The sequence below is a fragment of the Centropristis striata genome, chromosome 10 (assembly GCF_030273125.1).
Source record: "Centropristis striata isolate RG_2023a ecotype Rhode Island chromosome 10, C.striata_1.0, whole genome shotgun sequence".
In the NCBI taxonomy this organism is placed as follows: Eukaryota; Metazoa; Chordata; class Actinopteri; order Perciformes; family Serranidae; genus Centropristis; species Centropristis striata.
This window is the reverse complement of record NC_081526.1, coordinates 2,403,233-2,425,821: the sequence shown is the minus strand read 5'-3', so window position 1 is coordinate 2,425,821 and position 22,589 is coordinate 2,403,233. Positions and strand designations below refer to the sequence as shown.

Below are 22,589 nucleotides of genomic sequence, written 5' to 3'. Positions count from 1 at the left end.
GCTCCAAAGCTAATGTTCATGGTGTTGTTTTAACCTCATTCTTGTCTCGTTTGAGTGGTCTCGTCTGCCCAGTTGTCTCCAGTAGACGCAGTGAGGCTGGTGTCTGTCGCTCTTTACTTACTTTAGTTTCTTTATTTTATTTAACCTGTTTCGGTTATTATTAGTATCTTCTGGTGGGAACTATGGCTTCTTCAGATGTTGCTCGGCAACCGGTCAGTATGTTTCTTCTTCTGTGGTTGATTAGTGACAGAGTGACACAGTGTAGCAGGGAGTGTCCGGGTTAACATGGAATGGAGCTCGATACATTGTTGCTGTTGAACTTTATGACGACACGAAGATCAAAGTCACTTTAACTTAAAGCAGAATTAAAAAACTTATCTGTGACAGACATTCAGAACATCAAAAGGGGCTTTTTAACTTCTGTATTTAACTTTTTAAGAGTTACATTTTCACCAAAGTACTGAGAATGCCCTACAGTGGAGGGCGCTAACATTAACATGCTAAAGATTCATCCATCAAAAGTGAATTAAAGTGGTTGTTGTGTGGCATTTAGACATTCCTGTTCTAGCACAGAGGTTTAAAAGTGGTACATCATGTATTTCTGGTAATCCATGTTGCTAATGCTAGTTATATTTAGCTCGATAGCACCACCAACTAGCTACATGTTTGAATGAAATCTGGCGTTCATATAGGGCTGGGCGATATATCGATATAAATATCGATATTTTTTTTGTTTTTATTGTATTCATGCATATTTTATTTTGTGCGGGCAGTACATTTTATTTTATTTATTTTTATCCCATTTTTAATTTATTTTATCTTATTGCATCTTACTGTTATATTGTTTACTACATCTCTTTGTATTGTGTTATGTATTTATTGTTTGTGCAGCACTTTGGAAACCTTGTGTTTGCTAAAATTGTGCTATATAAATAAAGTGGATTGGATTGGATATAAAAAAAATATATCGATATATTTTTAAATGTGATATGGAATTAGAACATATCACATACATCAATATAGTTCTTTCCCCCCCTTTCTTTATATATCATTTTTTTTATTTTATTTTTTTACAAAAAGCACATAAAAACATGCACAAAAAATGACAAAAAACACATAAAAACACAAAAAATGAAAAAAAAAAACCCACATAAAAACCCACACAAAACACCATTTTTTTTACACTTTTCTTTTTTATAAAAACACACACAAACTGACAAAAAACACATTAAAACACACAAACACATAAAAACACACAAAAAATACAAAAACACAAAAATTTTAAAAACGCACAACAAAATACAAAAAACGCATAAAAATACACAAAAATCACAAAAAAACATTAAACATAAAAGATTACATTAAAAATGCTGAATGCACACTGCAGAATTTGAAAATATCTGCAAAAAAGGAAAATAACACTTCGAAGTGTTTTTTACCTTTGCTGAAAAAGAGTTGACGCACTAAATTGGACATGGAAACTTCTGGAAAAGCCAAAACTTTAAAAGGTAATTTCTATTCCAATAATAAAAACTATTAACCCTCTGGAGTACAAGAAAGCTCCGGAGCACTGGGGGCTGGGCGATATATCAATATAAAAACATATATCGATATATTTTCAAATGTGATATGGAATTAGACCATATCACATACATCAATATAGTTCTTTTCTCCCTTTCTTTATAAATAAATGCTGCCTTTACTAGGGTTTGTCATATAAATATTATTATCATATTAAATATTATTCTTTTCTCATATAAATATATTTATTTCAGAAAAAGATCGCCTTATTATATTTCAAAGGCTATTTTTATTTAAGTTTTTTTTATTTAAATGTGCACTTTATGGAGCTTTGATTTTATTTGACTTATAGTATTTAATTATATAGTATTTATGTTAACTTAAATAAACAGTTTCAATAAAACTTATTGTGACATGTCATATTTGGCTTTGACTGAACATTTGCTCTCACTTTGTGATAAAAATATCAGGATATATATCGTATATCGATATTCTGCCTAAATATATCGGGATATGACTTTTGGTCCATATCGCCCAGCCCTACGTTCACGTAGTTAATCCAATCAAGACATCTCGTTTTCAATTATAAGTTTGAGGTCTATCATGAGGAATTTCCCTAATATCAGCAAATTAGGACCACATCATGCACTGAAAAAAAAAATATTTTTTTTGCCCTGTAATTATTATTTCAATCATCGATATAAATTCTACAAAGAAATATGAATTCAGTGCTTTTACTTCAAAATAGCAGTTTTTCATGTGGTGCATTACTTAGTGATTGTTTGTTATTATGTGTCCTCAGTTTTAATGTAAATTGAATCATTCGTTCCAGTAATATTCACTAAACCAGTTCACTGGCTTTATTAGTTGATATTTACAAGTCAAATGTAATTGAGGGACATCAGTGAATCTGCAATTTACTTGTGTATTTTCATTGAAAAATAAGTGGTTCTATTAAATAAATATTACTTAGAAACAGCCTGAGAAAAGATTACAAACACTTTATTTTTTACAAAAAAAGACACAAAATTATTATAAAAGATACAAAACTACCAAAAAAAGACACAAAATGACCAAAAAAAGGCACAAAATGATTATATAATATTCACTACACCAGTTCATTGGCTTCATTAGTTGATATTTACAAGTCAAATGTAATTTATTGATATCAGTGAATCTGCAATTTACTTGTGTATTTTCATTGAAAAATAAGTGGTTCTGTTAAATAAATGTTACTTAGAAACAGCCTGAGTAAAGATTACGAACACTTTCTGTGTGGAAAAAACTTGCCGAGCTTTTTTTAAGTAAATATCACTCCAATGTTTTTCAGTGTGTTTATATCTAGGTCAGTGTTAGTCCTCTGGATTCCTGCATACAAGTTCAGACGGGGACAGGTCAGAGGAGGACAGAAGAAGAGTTAGAGAAAGATGCATTAAAAATGGACTGTGAGACTTTTTTGTAGGTTGTACTAGGGCTGGGCGATATGGACTAAAAGTCATATCCCGATATATTTAGGCTGTGATATGCATGCTAAAAAGTAATTTGGCAAAATGTGTAAAATATTGCCAGCCCTATGATCTAGATCAGGGGTCCCCAAACTTTTTTCGGTGGGGGCCACATCAACTTTTCTTTCTGTGATGGGGGCCGGGGTCAGTCTATAACAGGAAATGATATGGGCCAAAGTGACCACCAGTGTTATTGTGTAAATATAACGATCATTTGTTGGCCTTGGCACCACCTGTTGGTTTGCAAATATGTAATAAAAAGTATTCACATGTTTATTTGAAGTACCACAGATATTCCTTTTATTTTGTAGAAAATAAAACACAAGCTGATGCCAGTTAACAATGATTTTGGCACAGGTACAGGTGAAAATAGATTCTGCATTCAGAATCTATTTTCTCTCTTCCGTTAGCTTGCCTTGCCCGCGAAAACTTGACGCTTACGGCTCGGCATCACGTAGATCAGAATATACCAAATGTGTGAGGGGGTGAAAATTAGCTACTACTGTAAATAATTCACAAATAAGGTCAATTTTAATTAGAACACCTACCTTAACCATTACATGTGGATATTTTATGAATAAATGTATAATAAATACAATTTTAAAAAAAAACAGGCCATGTTGAGAGGGATTGTTTGGGATAGTTAAGTGGGCCACTCCAATTGCTTTGGCGGGCCAGAAGTGGCCCGCGGGCCGTAGTTTGGGGACCCCTGATCTAGATTATTGCTTCAAAAATATTGCTTGTCTTTTTTATTGTGCATCCCGACAACAGTGTTGACCTTAATGGAGAGTTGTGTTTTATCAAGTGAACAAAACCTAAATCTAACTTCCCTGGCTAGAAGAATAATATAACACTTCCCCAGGCTGTTATTTTTCCTTTGTAATGATAAAAAAGGCTGCATCATCATGAGAATGATCTGTGTGTCTGTATCTGTTTGTGCAGTCTCTTCCTCAGGATAAAGGAGTCCGGCCCCTGGGTCTGGCCGGCCATGTGGGCTTCGACAGCCTCCCAGATCAGCTGGTCAACAAGTCCATATGTCAGGGCTTCTGCTTCAATATTCTCTGCATCGGTACGTTGTCATATATACACAATGCACACAGCCTTAATGAAACAGGTCTAATCTGATATTATAACTTCTTTCCTCATACTCATTAACTGGAATGCCTTTGATGTAGGGCTGCACAATTAATCAAATTTTAATTGTGATCACGATTTTGGCCGCCACGATTAAATTAACCTGATCGTCGGTGATATTTCCATTTTAAAATGCGTCTCTCCTGCATATCTAATCAACACTTTCTACACCAGTAGTCCACCAACCACCAGGGGGCAGGGCCGTGTTTCTCCCCTGAAAAAAGCCTGGTTGCTGATTGGATAGAACGCTAAGCAGGATGTGACGTAGTACTGGACGCCACAACAACACGCGACATTTGTAAAAGCAGGCGAAGCAGTGTTGCCAACTCAGCAACTTTGTTGCTATATTTAGCGACTTTTCAGACCCCCTTAGCGACTATTTTTTTTAAAAGCATCTGGAGACAAATCCAGCAACTTTTTCTGGTGTTATTGGAGACTTTTGGAGACTCGTTCTTACTCTTCTTAACGAGCCGCGGGGGCCGGAGGCTCTTCTTAACGAGCCTCCGGCCCCCGCGGCTTGTTAAGAAGAGCCTCCAGTAAGAATGAGTCGAAGCGGCACAGTCCTCCTGCAGCAGTCTCTCCCAGCTGCAGAGCCGGAGGGGATGTTAAACCCTTAGCGTCCAGTCTGCAAATTGCTAACAGGCTAACAGTTAGCTCTGTAGCAGTACAGTGTGTATGTGCTAACAGGTTAACAGTTAGCTCTGCAGCAGTACAGTGTGTATGTGCTAACAGGCTAACAGTTAGCTCTGTAGCAGTACAGTGTGTATGTGCTAACTGGCTAACAGCTAGCTCTGTAGCAGTACAGTGTGTATGTGCTAACAGGCTAACAGTTAGCTCTGTAGCAGTACAGTGTATATGTGCTAACAGGCTAACAGTTAGCTCTGTAGCAGTACAGTATGTAATTTCCTGTTATGCTCCACTTTTGATATCAGAACACACTTGGGAGGTCAGATTCCTATTCTGATGTTATCGTATCAACCAGAGCATCCGCTTCAGAAATGCTAGGCTGATTTGTCTAATGAGTTTTTCCTTTCCCATCAAAACTGAAATCCTACCTAGTGCCAGGTCACACAATCATGCATTAATTTCTTATATTACATATATATTTTCAACAGATTTACACTACATGTGCTGCTGCTGCAGGAGGTGTTCGCTTAGTGATCTCTGTTTGTTTACAACAAGCACCAGACACTAAAAACTGTTCCTGTTGTTTGTTTAAAAGTAGTGCAATAAAAATACAGATGTTTTCCCTAACATGATGAATAATCGTGATTAATAATTGTGATTACAATAAGAGTGTTAGTCTGAGTATTAGAGGCTGAAGGGTCAAAGGAGCACTGGGTAAAACTTTATATCAAGGTACATGTATTAAACATTAATTAGCTGCTTATTAGCATGCAAAAAAATAACTAATTAATGTTGAATATGTGTACCTTAATATAAAGTGTAATGAGGATGATCCTGCTAGTTCACATCTCTCCACCAGCTGATAAATATGTGGTTGGATGATTGAGTAATAATCTCAACTGCCATCACAGTGTCTCAGTCTGACTCACCGTATTATAAACCTGCCAGTGATTGTGATTTTAACACAGCGTATCCCTCCCGGTCTATTTTTCAGGTTGCATAGCGCCGCCCAAGACGGTTGTTGTTTTAAGAAATACAAACAAGTCTACAAGAGTATTTTTCCCCCTGTAGCAGAATGATAATGGGTGCAGCCTGACTGTTCTCCAGCTCTGACACAGCAATGTAGAAAAACTCAAATTACCTGGAGACAGTATCAAAATGACCAAACGAAGACACAACATTACTTAAAAAAAAGACAAAATGACAGAAAAAAACTAAATTACTTGAAAAAGACACAAATTGACCAAAAAAGACACAAAATTATTTTAAAAAAATACACAAAATGACCAAAAAAGACACAAAATGACCCAAAAAAGACACAAAATGACAGAAAAAAACTAAATTACTTAAAAAAAAGAAACAAAATGACCAAAAGAAACACAAAATTATTTTAAAAAGACACAAGATGACAGAAAAAAACCTTAATTACTTAAAAAAAGACACAAAATTATTTTAAAAAGACACAAAATGACCAAAAAAAAGACACAAAATTAAAAAAAAAAAAGACACAAAATTAATAAAAATTTTGTTAGGGAAAACATCTGTATTTTTGTCTTTAAAAAGACACAAAATGACCAAAAAAGACACAAAATGACCAAAAAAGACACAAAATGACTAAAAAAAAGATACAAAATTATTAGAAACAGACACAAAATTACCAAAAAAAAGACACAAAATTTCCCCAAAAATTGTTTACATGTATTAATGAGACAAATTTAAGCCCAAGCGATTGTCATCTTCCCCTAGCAAATTAAGGAATATTTAGTTTAAAGCATTTTTTGCCAGTTTCAGATGCTCAAACCACTAAACTGGATCTCAACCATGTATATCAATAACACAGATTGTGTCCTATCTCTTTCTGTCTCCAGGTGAAACTGGTATCGGTAAGTCCACCCTGATGGACACTCTGTTTAACACCAACTTTGAGAACTTTGAGTCGTCCCACTTTGAGCCTCAGGTGAAGCTGCGGGCTCAAACCTACGACCTGCAGGAGAGCAACGTGCGGCTACGCCTCACTGTGGTCAACACGGTGGGCTTCGGGGACCAGATGAACAAACAGGAGAGGTGAGAAGAAAGAAACGTTACAGGCTCAAAGTGTTCAACAGAGTTATCACTGGAGAGTTTATAGTTAAATAATTTACAGAAATTATTAATCACACAAAATAAATTTGTTAGATTAGCCACCTTCTCTAATTATTTGTCTCCATCAGCCCCTCTGTGTAATATAATTATCTTTCCAACTTGCTGCCCAAATCTTTTCATGAATTTTTTACAGTTTACTCTCCGATCCATTCTTACAACAAAGACACACTGATAAACTTCATCTTCCTTTTTGTCGCACTACACAGACTCAGTTTTATTTTGCTTACAGAGGCTCCATACTTTGGAATTCTCATATTCATGTAGTTAAATTATCTTCATCCCTTAATAATTTTAAGTTGAAACTGAAAGCTTACCTGTTAAATCAAGACTCTGTATAGTTTCTTTTCCACTATAGTTGTCATTGGATCATTATCTCTTATACACTCAAATACAGTTAATTTACCTTTATACACACCCATGTTTTTATTTCTGACTATTTTGTGTGTGTGCTATAAAATGGCACTTGTTTTGCTTTATTTTTTATTGTTATTTGTTGTTGCTTTCTCTCTTTGTTGTTGTTGACTTACTTTTGAATTTTTGTATATTTCTTGGGGAGGTGCTTTATATAACCCCATATAGGGTTTTTTAACCTCTCTCGCCACTTGCTATTCTTGTTTAATTTCAGATTTTTTGTTATTGTCTTTTCTTATGGTGCAGTTAAACTAGTCATAAAACCTAAATTCCTGATCCCGTCCCCTGTTCCTCCTGCAGCTACCAGCCGGTGGTGGACTACATCGACAGGCAGTTTGAGAGTTATCTCCAGGAGGAGCTGAAGATCAAACGCTCTCTTCACAACTACCACGACTCTCGAGTCCACGCCTGCCTTTACTTCATCTCCCCCTCAGGTCACTCTCTCAAGTCTCTGGACCTGGTCACCATGAAGAAACTAGACAGCAAGGTAGGAGGACCATCTCTCTAGTGTTAGAACAGAACATCAGGAGGCTTTTAATGGGAGATTTATGAGATGCCATTAAATATTCAGATGTACCCCACACAGACAGACAGACAGACAGGAATGTTTCTGTTATTTCCAGGGGAATATCACAAGCAATGTTTGAAAAGTTACTTTACATAGTAGCTACATTGATGGTGACACGTATCTGTTCCTCAGCTACATCATAAAGACATCCAAGAACTGTTGTCTTCAGTGTAGATAAGACTGTTAAAGACAACTTTATTAGCTACAAACCAACATAACCAGAATTTTTTACCCAGTGAACTAGTAGGGGAAAAAGCATCAATTAAAGTTCTCTGTTGCTACGGCTGATTTCCGTCATTTGGAGTTCACAGAGGCCACTTATAAGATCAATAGCCGTGATCAATAACTGTTGCAAAACAAAAGCTAAATGGCTATTAAATGAAATGGCTAATTATGCACAGCATCTCTGCTGATCATAAACACAGTGATCGTAAACAAACCGGCATCACTAACTGTGCACAGAGTGTCCGGTGCTCGTTGTAAACAAACAGAGATCGCTTAGTTGTTGTTGTTTGTTTGTTTGCTTGTTCTGTTTGTTGTTTTTTTTTTTTTTAAATAGACAAATCACTGTATAGATTTGCACCCGTTGTTATTTAATCCTGGGGCTGTTTGTTGATGTTTTTTTATTTCTATTTTCTTATATTTAAAAGGTTGACTTGAAATAATAACATGTAGTGGAAAGTTATGTAGATGGTTGCTTATTTTATTTGATTGATTGATTGATTGATTGTCTTTATTTCGAACATGCAAGCAATAAAAAAAACAACAAGTTTAAATATTAATAGATGAATAAATAAAAAAAAAAAAAAAAAAGCAAAAAAATTGAAAAAACAGACACTTTCTGCAAGCTCGAAAGGGAGTAGGAAGAAGTAAAAAAAAATTATCTAGTCCTACCCCTTAACAGGTCTCTATATCTATATACATACATTTATGAATAATCGATATAGTCGCATACAAATATTATAAATAATTATATTTATACATATACTATAAACAATTTATATTACATTGTGAATACCTATACATGTATATTGTAAATTACTATATATATATATATATATATATATATATATATATATATATTATAAACATAAATACAATTACCATGTATATTACAAAATTACAGTCTACATATGTCCATGTTACATTATAGAGTAATGACAAGCTTTGAAAAAAAAAATGCAATAGATGCAATAGAACGGCTGTTTAAAATCCTTCTGTAAAACAGTTTTGGTTGAGCATCTAAATGTGACGGCTGCATTTGGTGCTGAATTCTTCTGCATTAGTATTTCTGAAGCAGGTGTGAAGCAGCTAACCTGGAACATGTTTCACACACTGACCGTGACTTGGCTGTAGCGTGAATACAATTTCAGTCAGTAGATTTTTTTTTTACTTTAATCCATGAAAAAGGTTTTTGGTGGTGTGTGAACATTTTCAAGTGAAGTGCAGAAACACATGTAACTCCAGAGAGCTGTTGGTTCATTGATTGTCTAAAATGTGCCTTTATTTCTGGGACTGACCTTTGTTTGCATTGATATTTTAAAATGTACCTGTCAATTCTTTGGGCTGCCATCAAACACTGGCTTTATATTGTGCAGAAGAGAAGTCAATATGCAAAAAAAGCTTTTGCTTTATTTATTTTTAATCAATAGGAGCACAGTGAAGATTTCAGATACAAACAGATGTAATGGTGATTGTGGGAAGTTCTGTATTTTAGATCAGTGGTTCTTAATCTTTTTTCAGTGATGTTCCCCTTGTGAAATATTTTTTCAGCATTTCAAGCATTTTTGTTTGGGGAAAAAAAGCCTTAAAAACAGAGCGCTGTGCCATCAGTGTCTGATTTATTAACCTTTGGAACTGATAAACACAAAATAAAATAAAAAAACTATTTCAAACATTTTAAATGTTAATAATCCATGAGTAAATTTATTGCAAATATTTCTCCTCACTAAAATGTAGTGATTCAAACTAATGTAGTAAAAACAGTGACCATTTTTTTTTAAAATGACAAAAAAAAACACATAAAAACATACATAAAAACACAAAACACACAAAAACTGCATCCTTTTTTTTTTTTTTACAAAAACCACAAAAAAATTACAAAAATGACAAAACATACACAAAACGCACATAACACACACATAAAAACACACAAAAAATGACAAAAAACATACATAAAACACACAAAAAACACATGAAAAAACACACAAAAACACTTTTTTTTTAAAAATACACCAAAAACATACTTTTTTTTTTTTTCAAAAACCACACGAAAAATGACAAAACACACATAGTTAACACAAAAACACATAAAAAACACAAAAAATGACAAAAAACATACATAAAAACATACAAACACACAAAAAACACACCGAAACACATTTTATTTTTACAAAAACCACACAAAAAATTACAAAAAACAGAGGATTTTTAAAGGATTTGTGCATGGATGCTACTTTTTAAATGTTTTAAATGTATATTTTAAAATCTCACGTACCCCCATTTGAGAACCACTGGTCTAAATGTGCCTGTATTTCTGGGACTGACCTTTGTTAGCATTGATATTTTAAAATGTACCTGTCAATTCTTTGGGCTGCCATCAAACACTGGCTTTAATATTGTGCAGAAGAGAAGTCAATATGCAAAAAAAGCTTTTGCTTTATTTATATTTGATCAATATGAGCACAGTGAAGATTTCAGATACAGACGGATGTAACTGTGATTGTGTGAAGTTCTGTATATTCGAGGATGCTGTGGTTGTTTCTAGATTTCCTCTCTCTGTCTCTCTCTCTGACTGTTGGGTTTCTATCCAGCTAAGCCCCGCCCTTCTCTCTTGAAGTGGTCAGAAACTTTCCCATGCTCCGTGTGTAGTGACTTTGTGTTTTTTGTGCGTTTGTGTGGTTCCACTGCTGCAGAGTGTCAGTAACCCTGGATTTGCGTGTGAAAGGAGGAGAAGAAGTGGAGGAATGCTGTAATCACCTCACGCATACACACTCCACTTCTCCCTTTGTGCCACTGTACAGACACACAGAAAGCTGCTTGTTGGATCTACATGCAGCACAGACAGACAGACAGACAGACAGTAACTCAGATAGACAGTAACTCAGACAGACAGACAGCTGTTGAAGCATTGTGTTGTTGTCTCTGTGTGTGTTTTGTGTGTGTGGTCTGGCCCAGAATCTCGTCTAGTGACAACAACTCATTCTGAGTCTTTCTCTGCTATGTCGAGACGAGAGACAGACAGACAGACAGACAGACAGGCAGGCAGACAGACAGTTAGAGACAGACAGACAGTTAGAGACAGACAGACAGTTAGAGACAGACAGACAGACAGTTAGAGACAGACAGACAGACAGACAGTTAGAGACAGACAGACAGACAGACAGTTGGAGACAGACAGACAGACAGACAGACAGTTAGAGACAGACAGACAGACAGACAGACAGTTAGAGACAGACAGACAGACAGACAGTTAGAGACAGACAGACAGACAGACAGTTAGAGAGAGACAGACAGACAGGCAGTTAGAGAGAGACAGACAGACAGGCAGTTAGAGAGAGACAGACAGACAGGCAGTTAGAGAGAGACAGACAGACAGACAGACAGTTAGAGAGAGACAGACAGACAGTTAGAGACAGACAGACAGACAGACAGTTAGAGAGAGACAGACAGACAGGCAGTTAGAGAGAGACAGACAGACAGACAGACAGTTAGAGAGAGACAGACAGACAGGCAGTTAGAGAGAGACAGACAGACAGGCAGTTAGAGAGAGAGAGACAGACAGACAGTTAGAGAGAGACAGACAGACAGGCAGTTAGAGAGAGAGAGACAGGCAGACAGGAATGTGGGGGACTTGGACAGCAGAGTGGTCTGCTGGGCCAGAAATAACACCAACTTTACATAACACTTATCTGAAAGCAGTTTAAAAAAGTATTTTAGATAAAAAGAAATGCTGTCGGGATATTTAACGATTCGTTGAGTTGTACTATTATTAGGGCCACGGGGCAATTGCACCGAGCACTATTGTTGTACTGTGGATTTTTTCTTCTTTCTCTTCCTGACACAACTTCGAGTTGCAGGACAAATTATACATCAAAACGTGCGGTTTGATCGGGATCGGTGTGCTATTACTTTTCTCTACGGAATCAGATTTTTGCGACAGAAGTTGCGAAAGACTGCCCAAAATTTTGCTTTGAAATGAATGGGACGGCCGAAAAAAAATGAGCGAAAAAGGACAATAATTGGAGATTTTTAAACGTCTACTTCTCCGGCATAATTTCACCTAGAGACTCCATTTAAATTTTAAACAGTAGACACAAGTCTTGTGTAATCCACGTTTCGATAGGTCATATAGTTTTTTATCAATCCCTGTTCAATGACCATGATCATTTTTGGAGAAATTCTGAGATTATAATGGGTGTGTATTGCACGGAATGTTCGTGTCACAGTGTGTGACATCATCGGCAGAGTGTAGAGGGAGAGAAAAAAATGTCAAAAAATAAATTTGAAAACTGCGCTCCAGGCCGCAAATTCCACTCTACAGAAATAATTTATACATAGAAACGTAGGAAAATTAGTCTTCTCCCTCACAATCCTCTGGTAAAGCTGTCAGAGTTATAGTTTGGGCGTAGGACGCACAGATGATCCACCAACACCACCAACAGCCTCATTGGCTCCCATATTAAAAACGCAGGAAGATTTCTGTAGAAAAGCATATTTAACAGTTTTTTTAGATCGCTCTAACAAAGCTATTTCTTCATTTTTCTTCACAAAAATCATATGTAAACGTTCAGGAAGAACTCAGGACACTCAAAGTGAAGTCGGATCAATGATAGGTATTATGGTTTTGCCAAAAATGCTTTCTGTATGAGGCCAGAAATTCCAGTCCTGTCCACCTCTGGCTGCTGTCACTGTTCCGGAACATTGGACAGCTGCAGTTAATTTCAGTTGATTGCTCTGTTCTGATTGGTCGACCGCAAAGCTTTGATCCTTTGTGATTACAGTTACAGATATGATGTTTAGTACATTTAACAGTGAGAAAAAGTATTTTTACAAAAAATGTATGCAAATATTACAGTGATTATATATAGTGCTTGTATATTTATTACAGTATATTTTTGTTACAAACACGGTGCCAGTGTATTTTACAGTGGAGTTTTATCATTTTAGTCTTTTACTGTCATGGTTTAGCAGTTTTTCAGCATAAAACCTACAGACATTTTTTACAGTGTACAATTTATTGCGATTTAACTGTTTTACTGCATTTTGTGTCCACACCAAGCTACATTTTCTGCTTTATATACCGTGTATAAAAGTCTTGTTTCCATGTTGCTGCAGGTGAACATCATCCCAGTGATCGCCAAAGCCGACACCATCAGTAAGAGCGAGCTGCACAAGTTCAAGATCAAAATCATGAGCGAGCTGGTGAGCAATGGCGTCCAGATCTACCAGTTCCCCCTCGACGACGAGACCGTCGCTAAGGTCAACACCACCATGAACGTAAGGAATCTCAAGCCGGGAAGACGTGGTGTCAGTCTGCTAGCAGTTCATGTTTAAAACTGTCACACCACCCTCCTCAGCAGGCTTTCTTCCTTTGGCATCACCCACACTCCCTTAGACTATTTCACATCCTACTTCTCAGTTCATTCAACTCAAGTTGCTCAAATCCATCCCTTCCTCCGTCACCTCAGGTGTGCCCCAGGGCTCTGTCCTGGAGCCCCTCCTCTTCATCATCTACCTCCTTACCCTCGGCAATATCTTCCGCAAATTTAACATTCACTTCCACTTCTATGCCGATGACACCCAGCTCTACCTCACCACTACCGATTGCATCTCTGAAATAAGAACCTGGTTCACGTTAAAATGCCTTAAATAAAACTTTAATAAAACAGAGGTTCTCCTCATTGGTACAAAATCCACTCTATCCAAAACCGACAGCTTTTCCCTCAATATTGACAACTCCTCCGTTTCACCCTCCCCCCAGGTTAAGAGTCTGGTGTCATCCTTGACAGTACTCTATCTTGTCAATCCCATATATTTTGAACGGTGTCCTTGAGTGCCAAGAAAGGTGCCTTCCAAATAAATTGTATTATTATTATTTAAAAGTATAATGAAATAAACTGTTTTTTAGGGTCACTTACCGTTTGCTGTAGTCGGCAGCACTGAGGAAGTCTCCGTTGGCAACAAGATGGTGAAAGCTCGTCAGTATCCCTGGGGCGTAGTACAAGGTGAGATGTTTGTTTGTTTGTTTGTTGGTGCTTTGCTACACAACTGTGTTTGTATTGCTAAAGACCTTACTGTTAATTATAGGATCACATTGATTTAACGGACATCTGTTAATCTTTTCACACCTACATCTCTCCTACTCTTAAGACTTGTCACATTTTGGCTAAAAGAGCTCAATACAGTTTAACCCTTTGGTGCCCAACATATAAACACCTTCTAATGCACAACATGGGTCAAAAATGACCTGCATTTGTTTCTCATGTTATTTCATGCTGATGTGTGTTAGTGGAGAACGAGAGTCACTGTGACTTTGTGAAGCTGAGGGAGATGCTGATCTGTGTGAACATGGAGGACCTGAGAGAGCAGACACACACTCGCCACTACGAGCTCTACAGACGCTGCAAACTGGAGGAGATGGGCTTCAAAGACACCGACCCAGAGTGTAAACCAGTCAGGTGAGACCTGAACACCTGTATGACACAATGAGAACATGAGTACATTTGAGATGATTGACAACTAGAGGTGTGCTATATCATATCATATTGTTAACGATTAGACTGGTATATTTCTTTTATGAGTAAAAAAATGCATGATATTGGCAACATTCCTACTTATTGCCACGGTGACATAAGGGTTTCCTTTAATGACCTAGACTGGTTTTAAGAGTTAATTTCTTATTTTAAGTGTTCAACATGCTTATTTCTAGATTTAATAATCTTAATTTAATAAATGTTGTCAAGGTAAATCATCTGTCCATGCAGCAAGATCATTTCCCTGAGATTTACTGTTTGATCTGTTTTTTAGACTAAACACCTTTTTACAGTGTATCAGTCCCGTCCCCACATCATCTCTCTGTGTGCATCTGTGTGCATCTGTGCGTGTGCGCGCTCCAAACTAAATCGTATCAACCTATCCAAACACACTGCTGCATTATGCTGTTTGTTAGCCGCGAGCTAACATTAGCTAACAATTAAAGTTCCTGTCACTAAACAAATGCAACTTTCAAAATAAGAGTGCAGTGTGTTAAATCCAAAACAGAATTTACAAGAAGACTTTCAAAATAAGATGCCTTAAATAAAACATACAAGAACCCTTATTCTACTTTACAATAATTCATTAAAATATGCAATGATAAGATCAGTGTATATGATGGAATAGTGGCATTAGAATGTGTGAGGGGCACCAAAATTTGCCCCCGGACCCCCCAGCAGCTATTCTTCAACACAGTCTGGCTGCTCCATGTCCTAGTGGAAACATGTTGACTGTGAAAAATGTTATGTGAGGTTTAGCTCTCAAAGTGGGCGAGATTGATGCATTGTACTTAAAAAATGTACAAAATTTGCTCCCGGGGAGCCCCCCAGACACCCCAGATGGTTATTTTTTATTATTTGCTAATACTCAAGAGTCAAGAGTAATTTTTTTGTATTTGGCAACTGTTCAGATTTGCACTTTCCACTACATTTTGGATCTGTGATTGATTTTTATTTTGTTTTATATATGTGTGTGTGTGTGCAGCTTGCAGCAGACCTATGAGGCCAAGCGTCAGGAGTTCCTGGTGGAGCTGCAGAAGAGAGAAGACGAGATGAGGCAGATGTTTGTTCAGAGGGTGAAGGAGAAGGAGTCGGAGCTGAAGGAGGCCGAGAGGGAGGTGAGGAGTCACACAAACACTAACTCACTCACAGCAAACTCTTCACTCGCTGAATATTACACTACAGACCAAACGTTTGGAAGCAGGATCAAATTTTTACAAAAAAAGATCATAGTTTCATTCCTAAACTTTGCAACAAAATAAACATGATTATTATATAAAGAGTCACTTATCAGAACAAATTTTGGGGTTTTTTCTTGCTTAGACTTTGCTTTTTTTTTCTAAAGTAACCTCCTCTGGCTTTAACAACAGCAGGACATATACGAGGCATTTGTTCCACAAGTTTTTTCAGATTGGTGCCAGGAACTGATTCCAAGCTTTCATAAGTTCATCAAGGAGAGACTGCTGATTCTTGGGGCTCACTTTTTTGACAGATGATCCTTTTCGTTCCACACAAGTTCAATTGTGACACAAAATTACGATAAAAAGACACAAAATTACCAAAAAAAGACACAAAATTACAAAAAAGACATAAAATTACAAAAAAAGACACAAAAAGACCAAAAAAAGACACAAAAAGACACAAAATTACTAAAAAAAGACACAAAATGACAAAAAAGACATAAAATTCCAAAAAAAAGACAAAATTACAACATTTCTTGTTCTTTGGACAAAGAATTTTTTTTTTTTACTGGTTTTTAAAAAAGTCATTGCTAACAGAAAGTTGAAGTCATTTTGCTTGTATTGACCTTGCTTCCTGTAGTGTATGTGTGTTAAAATAGTAACAACCAAGCTCTCTGATTGAAACATCTATAACTCTTTACAGATTTTCTGGTACAGCTTTGACTTGCTGTACTAAACTGTTGGGTTCTCACTGGAAGTTTGATGTGTTTGTGTATTTGAAATAACTAAATAAATGTGATTTCAGAAACTTCTGTTGTTTTAAGTGCCTCCAAATAATGAGAAAAACCAAATAACATTAATGTTTTATGATGTTTTCTTCCAGCAAATGTCCTTTTGATAATTTCACATCTAATTTGGTTTTAGTGTAACTGAGCAAAACCTCATTAAGAGAAAGTAATTTGTTGTGTAATCATGTTAATTGGCTCCATAGAACGGCAGATCTCTAATGTCTGTTTGTTCTACTTGGTACCATGAAACATTGAGTCACTAAACTCTGTCGTTGTCTGTTTGTTCTTCAGCTGCAGAGTCGTTTTGAGCAGCTGAAGCGTCTCCACGCAGACGAGAAAGCAGCTCTGGAGGAGAAGAAGAGGCTCCTGGACGACGACCAGAGCTCCTTCGGGAAGAGACGAGCCGCCGCCCAGCTGCTGCAGGCCCAGAGCCTCACCGCCAACGGCAAGAAGGACAAGGACCGCAAGAAGTAAGAGGACATACTCAGCATCCAGAGGTCTAAACAGCTGTAGACTAAAGTCTGGAGTTATTAGTGTCCGGCTGCTGGCTCCAATTCTCAGTTTCATCTGATAGAGGAGGACACGCTGCCACCTGCTGGTGAAATTATACATATGGGTCAACAAATCTGATCAATTCTGCATTTAATCCATTTAAGGCGGGGAAGCATTATCGCATTTCTACCATTAAAACCGGGAAAGAGGATATGTCGTTTTGTAGTATTTTTCCACCTATTTTCGGTCTCTTGGCCAATGAAATGCATCAGAATACATGTGGGGGTATCTTAATGCAACATGGGACTTATCCAGAACTTTGAAATCACCAAAAAAAGACACAAAAAGACACGTGACTAAAAAAGACACAAAACGACTAAAAAAAGACACAAAATGACCAAAAAAGACACAACATGACTAAAAAAGACACAAAATGACTAAAAAAGACACAAAATGACCAAAAAAAGACACAAAATGACAAAAAAACCCACAAAATTACTAAAAAAGGACACAGAAAAGACAAAATGACTAAAAAAAAGACATAAAATGACCAAAAAAAGACACAAATATGAATAGCCTATAGCCCAGGGGTCTCAAACTCGTGGGCCAATTGTGGCCCTCGTAACGATATTTTGTGGCCCCCACCTTGATATGAAAGAAGGACAAGGACCGCAAGAAGTAAGAGGAGATACTCAGCATCCAGAGGTTTAAACAGCTGCAGGCAGGGAGGTCAAACTAAAGAGTTATTAGTGTCCGGCTGCTGGCTCCAGTACTCAGAGTTTCATCTGATAGAGGAGGACACGCTGCCACCTGCTGGTGAAATTATACATATGGGGCAACAAATCTGATCAATTCTGCATTTAACCCATTTAAGGCGGGAAAGCATTACTGCATTTCTACCATTAAAGTGGGAAAGAGGATACGTCATTTGTAGTTATTTCCAGAAAGACACAAAATGACTAAAAAAAGACACAAAATGACCAAAAAAAGACACAACATGACCAAAAAAGGACACAAAATGACTAAAAAAGACACAAAATTACCAAAAAAAGACACAAAATGACTAAAAAAGACACAAAATCACTAAAAAAGACACAAAATGACCGAAAAAAGACACAAAATCACTAAAAAAGACACAAAATGACTAAAAAAGACACAAAATGACTAAAAAAAGACACAAAATGACCAAAAAAAGAAACAAAAAGATTAAAAAAAGACACAAAATGACCAAAAGACACAAAATGACTAAAAAAGACACAAAATGACCAAAAAAAGACACAAAATGACTAAAAAAGACAAAATGACAAAAAAAGAAACAAAATGACTAAAAAAGGACACAAAAAGACAAAATGACCCACAAAAAAGACACACAATGACCAAAAAGGACACAAAAAGACAAAGTGACTAAAAAAAGGCATAAAATGACTAAAAAAGACACAAAATGACTAAATAAGACACAAAAAGACAGAGAGAGACAGGCAGAGACTCCTTCCACTTTGCTGACATGGTGTGAGACATGTTGTTGTTGTTGTTATTTTATGTATATTTGTGTGAAACTGATTCTCTCCTCCTCTCTTTCTCTCCTCCAGCTCCGGCTTCATGTGAAGACACTGGGGATCTAAAGTCCACTCCAGTATGACCAGTATAACCAGTGACATTCTGGCCAGTCAGACACTAACCAGAGAACACACACACACAAACCAGCAGCGTACGTGTGTGTGTGTGTGTGAGTTTGTGCCAAAGTTTACTGACTGTCCCATGAACCTGAGTCTGTTCCCCCGACTCTATTTTTAATCTTCTCTGTGGGTTTTTTACCTCTGTGTAATATTTTATATTTATCCTTTCCACTTTTATATAAAAACACTATTTTTTCTTTTTTTTTGTTTTGTTTCCCTGTTCCCAGTGAGTGTTTATCCTCACTAGATGCTCAACACTGATCACAGGATTTAAACAGGATCTAGACACTAAACAGTAACTCTTTATTGAAAGGGAATTATTCATTTACTTATAACCCTTTGATGCACAACATGGTCTAAAGTGACCCGATATGAGTTTTTATATTCTATATCTTTGCAATAAATATTTTTCATCATTCGATATTCCAGGTTTTCCTCAGTTAGTTTATTTTTGATCATCATACATCCTAATTTTATGTTTTCCTCTATTCATTTTTTAAATAAATCCCTTTTTCTGTCACCACTCTTCTAATGCACAACATGGGTCAAAAATGACCCATATCCATTTTTTAGCTAAGTAGCTTGTTAAGCTAACTACTCAGCTAACTTCTTGGCTAAGTATTTTGCTGAGTAGCTTGTTAAGCTAACTACTCAGCTAACTTCTTGGCTAAGTATTTAACTAAGTAGCTTGTTAAGCTAACTAGTTAGCTAACTTCTTGGCTAAGTATTTAACTAAGTAGCTTGCAAAGCTAACTACTTAGCTAACTTCTTGGCTAAGTATTTGACTAAGTAGCTTCTTAAGCTAACTAGTTGGATAAGTAGTTAGCTTAGCAAGCTACTTAGCCAAGTAGTTAGCTAGAAAATAATACAAAATGAGAAGCAAAATGGAAATAATGATCTGTTGTTATTAAAAAACAAGATATTTAAAGAATACTTGGAATATTAAATCATAAAATAAGTTGATATGAAAAGATAGAGCACAGAAACACACAGCAAAATTAAATAACATGGGGAATTAATGTTTTTAGTCATTTTTGATCCATGTTGAGCATCAAAGAGTTAATCTGTCGGCCATATCTTTAGTGTAGAATAAGAATACTTAATGTGTGTCTTATGACTTCCCTAATGAGAAAAACATGTGCAACATTCTCATAATTCCCTATAAATTCCCTTATCAAACATGCACTCCATGAAGAAATGTACATTTTGGCGTCAACGTCTCAATAAATAACTCTTCTTTTTTCATAAAAGTGGGTCATTAGTAAAGCCTCAGAGATAATCAACAATGTTTTTAATATTTTTTTAAATAGTGACAGCTGTTCTCCAGCAGGAATAGAGTGTGAGCTCCGTGTATTATTCCTGTCATGTTTAAATAGAGCCGTTACTGAATAATTATTCCTCCGAGACCTTTGATATTCAACAGATTTGTAGCTAAATCCAGCAACGTAGCAGAATCCGGTCTGAAAGGGGCTTAAAGTGATCATTTCTCAAAGCTGATCTAAGTGCATTCATCATAAAGAGTTATCATAATTATAGTCACAGGGCATTAGTATAATTCCTTCTTCTTTCTTTCTTTTTTTTTACACTACAGGTCAAAAGTTTGGAAGCAACTTAAATGTTGTGTTCTCAGTGTCTTCTTATAAAACCAGTGTGTATTCTGTGTATTTCTGCATGTGTTTACTACATGATCAGACTTTACCTTTATTGAATTGAACCATTTTTCATCAATGGTTACCTAAACATTGATGAAAAATGGTAGTAGTAATGGTAGTTAGCTTAAAAAACTACTTAGCTAAATACTTAGCCAAGAAGTTAGCTCAGTAGTTATCAGACCATTGCTGAATCAAATCAAACTTTATTTATAAAGCACTTTTCATACAGTAGATGCAACACAAAGTGCATAAATGTTAAGAACAGAAAAGAAGGGCTGGTAACACTTTACAATAACCAACTAAATAATGTTTATAGATGGTTTATAGACCAATTATTAACTATTTACAAAGTGCTATACATATTTAATCTTTATATGTTTTCAACCAATTTCTTAAAGGTATATGAATAATTTCAAAAAGCATTAACACACTTAATATGGTGTTAGAAATGTTATAATGAGTGCAACTAACACTATTAATAAACTATTAATCATAATGTTATTGTTTGTTAATGGTAAAGTCACTATAATTACATTAATATACCATCTATTTGTTATTTATAAATGATTTACTTAGTTAAACGTTAATAAATTATGTATTTACCGTTCTAAATGGCCTATATACGGTTTATAAATTATGATTAAACATTAATAAATCTGTTAACCATTTATAAATGATGGTTATTGTAAAGTGTTACCAAAATACTTAGTTTTACGGTTTTCTACTGTAAATTTAAATGTAAATACCAGCAAAAACTGTAATTTTTAACAGTTATTTTTAGGGTAATTGTGTCATTCATTCACACATCATGGTATTTCTCCTTTAATTTTACATGAAAATGTTATATTTTTACAGCAAAACTGTGTGTTTCCTCCAGTTTATGACAGAAAAAAGTAAAAGTTTTGTGCTATTCTTTGATTTACGGTAATTAAAAAGTGTCTACTACGGTGAATTTTTAATTTTACGCCCTATTTCTGATGTAATTTGCCAGTGTTTTACTGTAATTTCTACTTTTTTTTTACAGTGTACCAAGATAAAAAAAAAGTTATTTTAAGAGTTAATTTCTTATTTTAAGCGTTCATGCTTATTTCTAGATTTTTAATTTTACGCCCTATTTCTGATGTAATTTGCCAGTTTTACTGTAATTTCTACAAACATTTTTTACAGTGTAGAGATTAATACACTAAGGAAAGTCTAAACAATAAAACCCAAAGACATCAGGTCTTTGTAGTAAAATCTATAGTAAAAACTTGTTCTAATAAGTGACATTTTATATAACAATCATGTGTATTTTGTTGCAAAGTATAGCAATGAAACTATGATCTTTTTTGGCACAAATTTGATCTTGCTTCCAAACTTTTGGCCTGTAGTTTATGTCTGTTTTTTTTCCTGATATTGATGCTACAAACTTTATCTCCAGCGTGTCAAAAACCTGCAGGATCCACATTTATTCTGCTGTTGTCGATCCAAAGGGACTTCTCTTGTTTTATACAGTTTCCTGTGAGACTTGGTTTGGATTAGGTACATGTTACAGCATCTATTTATATATATATATATAGTGTTTTTATTTGCTCCCTTATTCTTCTTTTCCCTGACACAAACAGCTGAAGTTTCTGTCTGAAAAGAGCTGACTCGTAGGAAAAACAAGTGCATGATGTGGAGTCAGTGTTTGTTTAGGAACGATATTTTTATCTTTATTCATTCTGTCTGAATCGTGATGACACAGTGTTTCACATTTTAAATCACAAGAGTAAAGTGTGACTTCTAAACCCACATTTAAACACAAACACTGCCACTTTATATTACACCAGAGCTTAATATGTGTTAGTGCCTTATCAGTGTGAAGCTAACGTAGAAAAACACATAAATGAACATGTTGATGGAGGGAAACACGGAGTAATAACTAGATTAAAGCTTGTCTAAGAATCATTTGTACTACACTTGTATTTAAGGAATAAACAGTGTTATTTGGGAGCTTTTTTTCATTCTTTCTAAATAAATCTTTGTATTTTTGTCATGAAACAGTCGTCCTCTTCTCTCTTTAGTTAAAACACACCATATATAATATTAAATATATAATAAAGTTTATTTTATTATAGATAGATAGGACTTTATTGTCCACAAAGGTGGAAAATTG

General features: G+C 35.6%; 1 protein-coding gene and 1 long non-coding RNA gene across 2 annotated transcripts; both read left to right on the top strand.

Annotated features, from left to right (window-relative positions):
- The first annotated feature begins 57 nt into the window (after positions 1-57).
- Positions 58-19,216, top strand: septin10 (septin 10). The gene is made up of 10 exons (XM_059342786.1): positions 58-212; positions 3,969-4,095; positions 6,656-6,851; positions 7,641-7,827; positions 13,246-13,407; positions 14,039-14,135; positions 14,420-14,588; positions 15,649-15,781; positions 16,924-17,102; positions 18,714-19,216. Exons 1-10 carry the CDS (start codon positions 183-185, stop codon positions 18,727-18,729), a joined length of 1,296 nt encoding a protein of 431 aa, XP_059198769.1. The 5' UTR covers positions 58-182; the 3' UTR covers positions 18,730-19,216.
- Positions 19,217-19,650: 434 nt separating this feature from the next.
- Positions 19,651-22,465, top strand: LOC131979024 (uncharacterized). Its single transcript, XR_009395020.1, has 2 exons — positions 19,651-22,292; positions 22,367-22,465. It is a non-coding gene; the product is annotated as an uncharacterized LOC131979024 (long non-coding RNA).
- The last annotated feature ends 124 nt before the right edge of the window (positions 22,466-22,589 follow it).